The sequence below is a fragment of the Berghia stephanieae genome, chromosome 11 (assembly GCF_034508935.2).
Source record: "Berghia stephanieae isolate SIO BIC M18660-M18661 chromosome 11, UCSD_Bste_1.3, whole genome shotgun sequence".
Taxonomy (NCBI): Eukaryota; Metazoa; Mollusca; class Gastropoda; order Nudibranchia; family Aeolidiidae; genus Berghia; species Berghia stephanieae.
This window is the reverse complement of record NC_088370.1, coordinates 21,254,304-21,267,343: the sequence shown is the minus strand read 5'-3', so window position 1 is coordinate 21,267,343 and position 13,040 is coordinate 21,254,304. Positions and strand designations below refer to the sequence as shown.

Below are 13,040 nucleotides of genomic sequence, written 5' to 3'. Positions count from 1 at the left end.
GTAACTTCATCTAAGCTTGATGAGAAATTGCCGGGCTTTGATACCAGTAAGAGGAGACAATGGGTGACTGCGAATCGGCTTCGGTCGAGGAGCTGCCTCACGGCCAGTGCGCTTCATCGGTGGGGTCTTTCTACCTGTCCAACATGTACCCGCTGTGGGCAAGAACTTGAGACGGCAGAGCATCTAGTCGAACGGTGTGTTGTGACGATGCTACCCGGCGGGTTTGCGATGGTGCACAAATGCGGACCAGACTTTGCTGATTGGGTCGATCGTCATAACATAGTAGTGTGAAAACCATAAGAGGCTACTGCTGTATGGCTTCATGGCAGCGATTTCTTAGAGAAGACCAGTCACCGACGAAATGTTCAGTTCTACGGGGCCGGTCTACTGGGCCGGATAACCATCGGGACAAGTGTACTATAAGTAGACTCTGCTTCATGGTCTTGTTGTATTCACACTCACCTTTGGGCCTGTAGACCCCTGGTTCGAGTCGCGCTTTGGTCAGCACAAAATTGAGTATTTGGAACATTAAGGCTCTTAGTCAAGTTCTCTCACCTACTCAGAGTTAAATGGTTAACAGCGTTGTCTCTCATGAAAAAAAAATTGTAATGGCGCCTTACAGGCATCTTATCTCTTCCGCCTGTATGTCATGTGTGATTCTGTTGTTTCGCGATCCCTTGTAAGCGCTTTGAGTGTATTTAGTGTATAGATAGTTCTAAGATAACGTCACTCAGGTCTTTGTTATTGTTTTTTGCCATCCGCGTTTATGAGTAATGCTCACTGAACTGTATTAACCTGACTATGAACGTTCATGGATACACACAGATTTGTGTGTTGGTCCGTTATACTTCCGGATGGCAATGTTATGAGCTTCTTAGTCAAGCGCATACTATCTATATTGAGGGAGAAGAGGGAAATGATAGAAAGAATCAAAAAGGAGGGGGAGGGGAAGCATGAGGAAGAAAAGATATGGTGCTGAGAGGATAGAGAAAGAAGAAGAAGAAGAAGAAGAAGAAGAAGAAGAAGAAGAAGAAGAAGAAGAAGAAGAAGAAGAAGAAGAAGAAGAAGAACTTGAGCTTTTATATAGCGTAATATCCACTTAACGTGCTTCTTCTTCTTCTTCTTCTTCTTCTTCTTCTTCTTCTTCTTCTTCTTCTTCTTCTTCTTCTTCTTCTTCTTCTTCTTTCTTCTTTTCTTTCTTCTTCTTCTTCTTCTTCTTCTTCTTCTTCTTCTTCTTCTTTTTCTCTATCCTCTCAGCACCATATCCTCTCTTTCTCATGCTTCCCCCTCCTTTTCATTCCTTCTTTTCATATCATTTCCCTCTTCTCCCTCCCAATCCTCCTTGTTCTTTGGTCACTCCTTTTCCTTCTTTTTCTTCTTCCAGGCGGATGGTGAGATGTAAGAATAGTGTTCTCCGTTAACAATGGGTAAGTTCGCAATATCTTGGCCATGTCATGCCTTTACAGCCTTAAGCGAAATTTGGAACTCATTCGTGTTGACAATTGGCTAAGAAACTGTTCGTGTTAAAATATCTTCATTCAATGTGTTAATTTCCTTTTGCAAATACGGTCGAACCCAGGACCTTCCGATCCGAATGCGAGTGTCATAATACAAGACCACATAGCCGCACAAGAAGAAGAAGAAGAAGAAGAAGAAGAAGAAGAAGAAGAAGAAGAAGAAGAAGAAGAAGAAGAAGAATGATGATGATGATGATGATGATGATGATGATGATGATGATGATGATGATGATGATGATGAGAAGGAGAAGAAGAAGAAGAAGAAGAAGAAGAAGAAGAAGAAGAAGAAGAAGAAGAAGAAGAAGAAGAAGAAGAAGAAGAAGAAGAAGAAGAAGAAGAAGGAAGACGACGAGGACAAATAGGAGGACGAGGAGGAGTGGTATATATAATGACATACACTAGAAAATGACAGCGCCAACTTGCCAATCAAAGTCAGTGCTAATGGAGATTACCGAAGACAACGGCAACTAATTCGGGTGATCGTGGTGAAACTCGTGTCACGATCATTATCTTCTAAATAAATGGTTGTCGAGTATAAAAACCCAGGCATAAAATTTCATCCACAAACACCCTGCAAGACTCTGACTCAACAGCGCTACACAAGTTATCAGGTACCGAATTATTTTTTTATTGCTAGTCTTATTTATGATTTTCCCTCAATTTTTTTTCTTTTTTTTTTCTTTTTTTTTTTTTTTGCTTTATTCGGCTATTTTTAATATAGATTCATTAAAAAAAAATAAAACAAAAAAAAAAAACATGATGACTTTCATGATTAAAATAAAATAAAATAAAAGGAAAATAAAATTCTCTTTTTTAATCCCATAGGGGAAATTTGTCTCTTGGGTCTATTCCAAGGGAAGACTGGAATAATCCAGGCGTCAGCCGCAGTGCAGCGCCGCAATTTGAGTTAAGGCGAGGTAACTTGTTCAAGGCCACACAGCGCAGCGGCGGGTTATCGAACTCGGCACCTTTTCGGGTACGAAGCAAAAAACGTACCGTTAAGCCACGCTGCCCCTAATGTAATGTAAATATTAACTGTTACTAATTTGTTCTGTTGTTCTAGATGGTGGTGGTGGTAGTTTTTATACGGTCAAACAACAGTTAAAGTCGAAAAAAAAAAAGGATTGTCCAAAAAAAAAATCTTAAAAAGATAATAATAAATAGAAAATAAATAAATAAGTAAATAAATGAAATAATAATAATAATAATAATAATAAGTCACTAATTTTTTTGACACAGTATCTGATGGGCACGATGTGTGGGCTAAGTAGTAAACGTTACTTTCCCAGAAAGAAAAAAAAATAAATAAATAAAAAAAAAAAAAACAAAAAAAAAAAATAAATAAAAAAAAAAAAAAAAAATAAATTAAAAAAAAAAAAAAAAAAAATATATATATATATAATATATATATATATATATATATATATATATAATATATATATATATACTAGTAAAAAGCCCGCAATTTCGCGGGGAAAGAACTATTTTCATTCGATATTGCCAGAATCATTTTCTTCATTAGCTTGATTACGATAAGATGCACATTTTAATCGATGTGCTTGTCGTCTCTGCCGTGCTTTATTCGGCATGATTTTAGTTTATAAGTCAGTAGATATAAATATCAATAGGTCGCAAGTCTTTACCACGCTTTACTTGGCAGTGCTTTGCACTACCTTCAATATTTCACAAATTAAAATGGCGGCCGAGAATCAAAACAATGGTCAAATTAGGAAATTTTAAACTTTCACAAATCTATCAAGGTTTGTTCTAGAGTTTTTTAACGCTTTTATATGATGACAAATTGAATAAATAAACGCCTGACAAAAGATCAACGGTGAAAATACAAATTGAATTAATACTGGGGATGTAGGAGCTTTCGGAATGTCTCCCCTTTACTTAACTTAAGTGAGGTCAAATGAAAATCTGAAGCAGACGCGAAAAATATCAAGTCCCCGAATCTGTCTACTTTTGGTTTGTTCGGGCTAGAAGCTAGACAGAACCAATTGACAGTTTGCCGAAACGTTTAACTAACTATTTCCAAGGGCAATAATTATCACATCGATGGCATAAAAACGACAGTAATATCAGCAGTAATATTAGTTGATGGTGTTAATCGGTGAAACTTGTTTAAAATTTCTGTAAATCCGAATACCGTCAAGTGATCAAGTGAATTATATCACTATGAATGCCACGATTTGCTGAAAAATGCCAATCTGACAGTTCCTAGCAAACACCCCCCCCCCTTGCTCAGGAATTTCTCTTCTTGATGGACCCCCCCCCCCCCCTCCTTTTTTTTTCTTCCACGCAACCACATTCCAAAACACACACACACACATGTATACACCACACACACACACACACACGCGCGCGCGCGCACACACATAAACATACACGCAATGAGAACAAACTACTACATAACAACACTGATCACCGCTAAATCAACACAACGGAAGTAAGGACTCTACTGGACAGATAGAGTTGAGGGTGTGGCCATGAGAGTGTTAGTGTCTTCGGTAAATTTTTTATGATATCTGTTTGACTTAACGAACTTTCAGACTGACTTTAAATTATAAAAGGAAATCAAGTTATCTGTTTATCTATCTGTAAAAAATACATTTCTATTTTTCAAATCTCTCAGTAGAGTTGTGCGCCGTATCAATTATTTTTATTGACTCAAATAAGCACAATGTTCTCCACAAGGCTATATTTTTTAAAGAAAGGATATATATCGATCGCTCTCGTGATCAATACATTTTTTTTAAATTGCTGCTCTGGTAAACATTGAAACATTTATTAAAAATATTGCTTGCCAAAAACTTGAACACTTATATAGCGCTCCATACACTTCATAATGTTATCAACGCGCTTTACAATGGGTTCCAAGCTAACATCAGCTCTTCACATAATATAGATCGAGACATAACGCCAATGGGGCGCTATTACTTTTTTTTTCGATGGAGACAGCGCATAACATGTCATGAACTCATTTTACACCTAAGTGTGGTAAAGAGCCTTTTACAAGTATTCAACGCCACCCAGAGCGGGACTCAAACCAGTGACCTATCGGCCCGTTGGCAGCAGCGTCTAATGGTGCTCACACTACTAAGTTATGGCGATCTATTTAGGATGCAAAACTCATGGGGGGGGGGGGGGGGGCTCTCGTGCACCGTCGCAAACCCGACCGGAAGCTTCGTCACACCGCACCGTTCAACTTGATGCTCTGCTCTTGACCACAACGGGAACATGTTGGACAGGTGGAAAGCCCCCACTGATGAAGTGAGTGTGCTGTTAAGCAGATTCTCCACCGAAGCCGATTGGCTCCACCCAATGTCTCCTCTTGCTGGTGTCCCCGCCCCCTCGAAGGATTGAATTCGTCCAAACTGATTTCCATCTCGTTTATTCAGCTCTGTTCGAAGTCAGGGAAGTGACGTAATAAGGTTGCCGGAACTTATTTCGGCTCGAAACAGGGGCACCGTCCATTATGCGCTTGAGAGGGGTATCCCCAATCCCTCTCTCTCTATCTCTCTCTCTCTCTCTCTCTCTCTCTCTCTCTCTCTCTCTCTCTCTCTTTGATCCTATTAAGCCAGTTGTTGTAATCGTCTCCCGCCGAACATCATAGGGCTGAATTGTCGGGCCCCATTCTCTATGAGTTGTTGCCAGCGTTCGACACCATTTGCATGGACTTGCGAAATTCTACATCTCCTTTCTCAACGTTCTTGCTTCTAACCCACATTGGGTAGGGCGGACATCCTCGGGAGCGCTTGACTAGCACACCAAGTTGATCCTGCCAGCTTCCTCGGCGTTTCTCTATCTTCCGGGCAACTCCTTTGAGATGCACCCGATAGGTAAGGCTGCGGTCCAGCGTAACCCCTGGGTATTTCGGATTCGGTTGGTATGGGAGAAGCTGGTCCCCGACGAGGATGTTCATTTACGGATGTGCCAGCCACTGCACAGGTGAAATGCAGTTGCCACGGTTTTGGATGTGTTCATTTTCAGATAAAACTTGTCAAAGTAGGATTTGGGTCGGTGACGGGTCCACACTTTACTTTGAGTAACGAGCGCCCAGTCGTCCGCGTATCCCAGCATCAGGGAGGAAGTGTTTGGTATTTCGCTAATGTAGACATTAAACAACATTGGCGCCAGAACAGATATCTGAGGGACTCCGTTCATCAGTTTCCTGACTTTGCTCGCGGTGTCTCCCAGCGAGCCGTGGAATTGTTGAAATTGAAGAGAACAAATTCAAGGTCTTTTTGCACCTTATAATTTTGGCAAATTTGAGCATTAACCCTTCGCACCAAACCGTATCATACGCCGCTGATAGGTATATAAATACAGCACCAGTTTGCTGTTTCCTTTCGAACCCTGCTTCAATATGCTCTGTAAGGGCAATGCCCTGCTCCGTAGTGCACCTCCCTTCCCTGATGCCCGCCTGATCGGGTGGCAGGGCAGCGTTTAGGACCGGCCCCCATCGGTTCAGTAGTGCACGCTCCAAAAGATAGTACAGGCAGTTCAGAAGTGATATGGGTTTCCCTGGCTTCAGGATTGCAACGGTCTTAGCGTGCTTCCATTCTCATGGAAGCTTTCATTTTGCAATGACGCCAGACATTGCCTCCGCAGCCAGGTCCGTGCCCTAGGGCCCAAATGCGTCACCGTATCGAGATATAGGCAATCTATCCCTACTGCTTTGCCGTTCTTAACATCTCTAATGGCTGCACCCAATTATCGGTGCTGAACGGGGATGTTCATTCCGACTCATCCGACCGTAGAGGGTCCAAAATCGTACGGTATGCTTTGCGGACACCGCGCTCGAAAGACTGATTCGGGACCCGTTTCCCGCGGTTCTTTATATTCTTGGCAATTGTGTCTGCCTCACATTCCAGTGCAGCCTTCGCGAAATTCCGGCCAGGGTGCAATTTCGTTATCAGTCGCCAAGCGTGGCGGCTTGAGTGTGTAAAGTCGAGACTTTTCACGGTCTCCTGCCACCGTTGCTTCCTTCCTTCTGCCAGAGACTGAAGTAGTCTATCGGCTACATCCTGGGACTGGGTGTGCTGGTACTCCTTGTACAGCTTTTCCGACTTCTCCGTACAGCAGGGGGAGTAAAATTTCCGTTTGCCCCGTGGAAAGGAGCGGTGAGCGCTCTTAACCAGCAGCCAGTTATGGGAGGTATAACAGGGAAGACCTGCTCGATATAGGAACTAAATTCCTCTCAATTAGCCTTCCTGAAGTTCCATCTGCAGAGTGGGGGAGACTGTGACAAGACATCGTTGTGTTGGCTATGCGGGAAGTCGCCCAGAACTGTCCGCTTAACCTGCAGTTAGTTCCCGTTCGATCTCTTGGTCACGAGGGTGAGATCAGGAGTATACTCCTTCTTATGGCGGGTGTCCATGAAGGTACCATTGGCCGTAGGATCATACACTAGGTGTAGATCGTTACAGTCCATTCATGAGTGAAATTGTCTACCTGCCTCATTGCAGTCTCGGTAGCCCCACTTGACCGCGCTGACGGCCCTGGCGACAAGATCGCAGTAGTAATTAGCTAGGCAGCCGTCCACTTCGCCATTGAGAATGTGTTCTGGACTTGATCATTATGCTACAGTAGTGTGGAGCCTGGGATTGCCGAGGCCATTCGGGCACCGGGTTGGATCTCTTTTCGTCACATATCAGGGCGGGCCGTTCAAGGCGCCCTCTTATTGACCCGACATCCGGGTTGGTCTAGTGACGATCAACCGGAATCATTCCTTTGCCCCCGGTATGCCTCAAGCCACCCCCACCAACGACAAGATAGGTGATCCATGAGGGAGGGCCCATTGGCATCAGCCTCTTATGGTTCTCACACTACTATGTTATGACGATCGACTCAATCTCGTGAACCGTCACGAATCCGCCGGGTAGTATCGTCACAACACACCGTTCAACTAGATGCTCTGCTGTTTCGGGTTCTTGCCCACATCGGGTACATGTGGGACAGGTGGAAAGTCCCCACTGATGAAGCGCACTTGCTGCTAGGCAGCATCTCGACCGAAGCCGATTCGCAGCCACCCAGTGTCTCCTCTTACTGGTATCAAAGCCTGGCAACTTCTCACCAAGCTTAGAAGAGTGTACATCCCCGACCCCACGAGGGATTGAATTTGTCCAAACCGACTTCCATCTAGCATATGCATCTCTGTCCGTAGTCAGGGAAGCTGCGTACAAGGATTGCCGGGACTTATTTCAGCTCGAAACGAGAGCGCCGTCCATAATGCGCTTCAGAGGGGTATCCCCATTCCCTCTCTCTCGGATCTTATTCAGCCAGTTTCCCGTAATCGTCTCCCTCCGAACATCGGGGGGCTGGATCGCTGCCATTATCGGGCCCCATTCTCTAGGAGTTGTTACCAGCGTTCCTGACAGGTACCACTTGTCAAAGTAGGATTTGAGTCTGGTGACGTCCTCGCTGAGTACGCTCTCGAGACAGGTCCACACTTTACTCTGAGTAACGAGTGCCCAGTCGTCCGCGTATCCCAGCCTCAGGGAGGAAGTGTTCGGCATATCGCTAATGTAAACGTTAAACAACATTGGCGCTTATGTTAATAATAATATGGCAATACCTTAAATGAGTAGAAAAGTACTAGAGGACAGTTGAGAATACAAACAATTAATTCTCTATTGCCTATTGTCTTCTGACATTTCTCTACTCAATTCACTTTTTTTTCTTAATGATTCCATGTTTAAGCCTCTTTATGGTAACCCCCAGCGCACCGCTCGAAGCATCAACTCATCTCCACCAGCAACCATGGGATTGTTCTGCCTGCCTCTGTCAAGTTGTTACACAATGGTTGACATCTTCTTGAAAAGTCGACAAGCCTTAGAGTCAAACGACGTATCCCTCCTTGTGGATGGAAACTCCTCAACGACCAATGGAAGCCTCTTTAACTCGAGTAGTTGTAGCTATCAAAACTCAAGCGTTCTTTGTAAATTTGGTGAGTTGACTCCCTCTACGATCAGTGGCGGATTCGAAGGCGAGGTTGTAGAGGTTTCGCCCACCCCTTCATCTACGTATTCTGTGTATCTCTTTGATGACATCACAGCATACTGGGTGCAGGTTGTTTGGATCTGTGTCTTTCACAACATCCTTAATGTTGTTGGTCTCGTCGGCAACATCCTCAACATCATTATTTTATCCAAACATGGCATTGGAACGCATAGCACCAACATTCTGCTCTTGTCTCTGGCCGCCATTGACTGCGTCTTGTTACTAAGCAACGCAATTCAGTAAGTCTGATTTCAATAAATACATGTAATAATCTTGTCACGCATTTTACTTTCTGTTCTCAATAGGCTTCAACAGTCGTGACGTCACTTCCCTCGTAATGACGCATAGTAACTTAGTAACTTAGTATCAGAACAATGGCGGACACCCTTATGAAATAATTCTCCGACGAGCATTAAAGTGTATCAATAGGAGAAAGACATAAATCTGATCATGTTTTGATTTTTATACATTCTGATCACATGGCATGTGAAAAAGTTCTAGCCAGAATGAAGAATAAAAAGTACCGATTTTCTTTGTTTCGAACCACTGCTCGTTGCTGGGCGGACGTGACATCAGACTATTGAATCCTATTGAATGTGCCAGGGAAAAGATAATATAAAAAGCAATCCTAGTTGAGGTGAGGCATACACATGCGTTTGTGGGTTTTATTTGTTACCATTGACTCCACAACGACCAAAAGAGGTCTATCTTTTCATTCTTTTTTTAAGACGTCAAAATCTCGAGTAGGTGTAGTTATCAAACTTAAGCGTCCTTTGTAAGATTGGTGAGTTAACTCCCTTTACCATCAGAAGCGAATTTGAAGGCGGAGTTGTAGAGGTCCTGTGAGGTGGTCCCGATGTTAAAGATGGCGGTCGCTACCATGTGCAAAGCATTTTTATTCTTCCACATGACCATATGACCAACTATCTGGGATTAACCTTAGTTTTCTCAGAATTATATATAAATGGTGCCATCGCAGGGCTTTGCAGATAAAGATTATCGCACGAATGGTTGTCAGAATTTGTATGGGGAGGTGCACTGTAAGAACACGCCCAGTGTAAAGTTGTACCCCAGATTACATTGTTTCTTCTTCTTCTTCTTCTTCTTCTTCTTCTTCTTCTTCTTCTTCTTCTTCTTCTTCGAAGGAGGAATATCAAGCTAGTTTATATTTTTCTTGACTTCATAAATTGCTATTGAATCTACTGTAATATATATATATAGACCATTCAATCCTTTCCACATAGTCATTATTTAACTTCTGTCCCAATCCTTATTTCATGATGTGATAATTTCAAATCTATTTCCGCAGAAATATGACCTGTTTCACGTGCTACCTGGAACCAGCAACGGCCCTTTACATCGATACGGTCACCAACATCTACCTGACATCTCCCAGTCGCTGGATCAGTTTCGTCAACCTTGATATCACGGCTCTCATTGCCATTGAGCGAGCTCTTGCTGTGTTCTTCCCATTCTCGGTGGGAAAACTCTTCAATCGAAAGACGATCATCATAACTTTCTCATGCATTGCTGTTCTGATACTAATTGTGTTGCTGCCACACATGATCGGGGTTCGACCTTACTGGCAATTTGACGAGAACCTAAATCAAACAGTTGCAAACACGTTTTATTTTATCGGGGACTTTGACAACTTTCTGATTTTCTGGTCTTTCGTAGAAAATGTCAACGCGTTTGGTTGCGTGACTATTATTTTTGTCTGCGGTACAGTGACGGCCATTAAACTTATCCACCAATCAAAATCGCGATCCTCCATGACGTCGAGCAAAAAATCTACCGCCGCCGCGCAGCAAGAGAGAAAAGCCGTGACTTTGGTGTTGGTGATTTGCCTCATCAGCTTTCTGGTCCACCTTCCAAACTCTTCAAACCAGCTTTACTCTTCGATATTTCTAGAGCAGCTGGCTGCAGACGGCATGTACTGCGCCCTCCGAGCTTTGGGGAGTTTCTTGGGAAGCGTGAACGCGGCCGTTAATTTCTTCATTTATTTTTTCATGTCCAGTAAGTTCAAAGAAACCTACAAATCCCTCACGTGTCGGCTTAAAAGGACTGTGAGGTAATAAAGAAAAAGAGGGGAGATTAAAAATTGAAGTTGAAGTCTAAGTGTTGAAGTTAACCTTAAATTTACAGCTCGTATTGAGACCCTCCACTTCCTCTCTTCATATCTATCTGGTCATCTGAGTGTCTGGGAGTAGGATGCGTGTATTAGTCCGGATACCGATTGTATGACTTACTTCACATAACCCTCTTTGCTTCCTGTGAAACATATGGAACCTCACGCCATCTGTTTTTGTTCTTGGCTTTCTTCTTGGTAACCTTCAATTTGTCGGTTAGTGAGCGCCTGTCGGACGTCCTACCTTTCGTGTCCCGTGGAGATTCAAATCAAGGGGATGACGGGTGACGTTACTCCCTACTCTTCTAAGGATGTGATCATCTTCAGATCCTCCTAATTCGAGTGCTGCTTGATCTTTTGTTTGACCTTTTCAATAATTCTATATTTAGAAGGTTATCTTGCCATCTTGTTTTCAAAATCATGCGGAGGCATTCGCTTATGAAGGCCTGGATGCTATGAGTGAGGGATATGTGACTCTCGGGGTTTCAGATCCATACAAAAGAACATGTTCCACATTGGAATCAAATATTCTAAGTTAAGTTGCATTTAGAATAGCTGTTGCTTTCCATATGGGCCACAAGATGGCAAAGGAAAACCGCCTTTCCTTATTCTGGTTTTGATATCTTGTTTCGTATCTCCAATTTCAATAACATTACAAAGTATATGAAGTCATTTTTATATTGGATCAAAGATCCTGATATGCTGAATGGGGTTTGGTGTTGGTTATTAGATAACTAGCATCACCTTTTAGAAATCTGAAATTTAGTTGAGAGTTGGTTTGTTTTTGTTAATTTAAAAAAAAATTTTGGTGGATCATTTGGCAGGAATTAATTGTCCTCAATGAGTAATTTTACAAAATCTACCAGTTTCTTTGGGATTCTATTGTGGAGGAAGATGTTCCAAAGTACCTTTCTATCCGCACTGACAAAAGCCTTTTGAAAGTCTACAAAACTAACTTAGATAGAGATTGCCACGAAAATGTCTGTTCTATGATTATTTTTGAAGTGTAAATCCTGCTTGTCCATCTTTAATACATCATCTATCTGTCTGTGGCATCTCTAATTTTTACACGATTATTTTTGTGAGATCTTTGCTTGGTTCTGAAAGTCATGTAATACCTCTCATTTTGCTGCAATGTGATATGGCTCCGTATTTTGCCAGTTTTATTAAGAGCCCTTTTTTTCAATCTATATTTTAGAATTGTGAAAATTTCAGTAAAAAGTATTTTTCCATGTATGGGTGGTCAGCTCGTCGCACAACCCCCAAACTTGAAGGGCCAGGTTTTATATAAGGATTTCATCTCTCCAAAGAGAAAATTAGCAACACATCCGGTATAGATAATATTTCGTTCCGCTTCATATTTGAACTTACTGTTACCATGATGAATCAAATCACGTGACAGTGATTGTCGACTGATAGTCTAGAATGATGTCCATGGTCAATTCTGTCAATTCTATATTTAAGCCAATGAAAGTTTAATTGAAACTCAAACAAATTGGAGGGGGTTGTTCTTTGATGTAAACCCTTCGATTTCGAGTCTCCGTTCACTCGCAACTCGCAAGCCGATTAGGTTACGTTTTTAAGATTTTTTTTAGTTTTTACTCACTAAAATGTGTACTTTCGACGATCTGCACTTATCTTATATTTTTTTAAGCCAGTGTCAATGACAATGACAACAGGACATGTTTTGAGTCTGTCATTCGTAACCGACGTATTGTCCTTCCAAATCGAAGCTCTCTCAATCTAAAAATAGCTGCTATATTGTCGACACTATGATATATCCTAGTAACTAGTGTCAGACTAAGCTTGATGCCCGGCCTCAGCAAATGACTAAAACCTGGCCAAACTTAGTCCGAATGTGCCGTGATTGTAGTCTGGGACTTGCTTAGTCAGCTCATATGAAATCCAATTTATTAAAGTCAGAGACTAAGCGCTAATCTGCGTTCATGAAAACGGCTCCTGGACTTGCAAGTAGATGAGTTCAGTCTACCCTTGATCTGTATTCGAAGTTGTCCATCTTATAGATCGACAGACTATCAAGGCTTGCGAGTTCAATTTACCTGAGTTTGAAATCATAGTTTATCTTTTCCTAGGCTGTGGTGAATCCGTCACCTTATATAATTGTTATATTCGGTGCAACCATAGAAAAAGAGATAATAGACCGCTCAAGAGAGACAAACCTTAAAGCCGTAGAAAAAGAGTTACGTCCCCTACTTACCCACTCCTTCATTCCAATTCTGCGACTAAGAGAAAGAAAACATGCCTTGTTGTGACTACGGACAGAGATGCATAATATACGAGATGGATGTCGGTTTGGACGAGTTCAATCCCTCGAGGGGGCGGGGACATAAACTCATCGAAACTAGGTGATAAGTTGCCAGGCTTCT

At 42.3% G+C, this 13,040-nt stretch overlaps 1 protein-coding gene across 1 annotated transcript; it reads left to right on the top strand.

Annotated features, from left to right (window-relative positions):
- The first annotated feature begins 4,760 nt into the window (after window positions 1-4,760).
- Window positions 4,761-11,277, top strand: LOC144956359 (uncharacterized). Its single transcript, XM_078886856.1, has 3 exons — window positions 4,761-4,793; window positions 8,226-8,764; window positions 9,835-11,277. The coding sequence occupies exons 1-3, from the start codon at window positions 4,761-4,763 to the stop codon at window positions 10,598-10,600; spliced, it is 1,338 nt and encodes a 445-aa protein (XP_078742982.1). The 3' UTR covers window positions 10,601-11,277.
- The last annotated feature ends 1,763 nt before the right edge of the window (window positions 11,278-13,040 follow it).

Bases quoted from the DNA above. Each gene is read 5' to 3' on its own strand.
- LOC144956359 (XM_078886856.1), top strand. From the start codon at position 4,761: ATGTTGGACAGGTGGAAAGCCCCCACTGATGAA. The intron at 4,794-8,225 runs GTGAGTGTGCTG...TCCATGTTTAAG, and splicing joins GGAAAGCCCCCACTGATGAA to CCTCTTTATGGTAACCCCCA. The intron at 8,765-9,834 runs GTAAGTCTGATT...CTATTTCCGCAG, and splicing joins TTACTAAGCAACGCAATTCA to AAATATGACCTGTTTCACGT.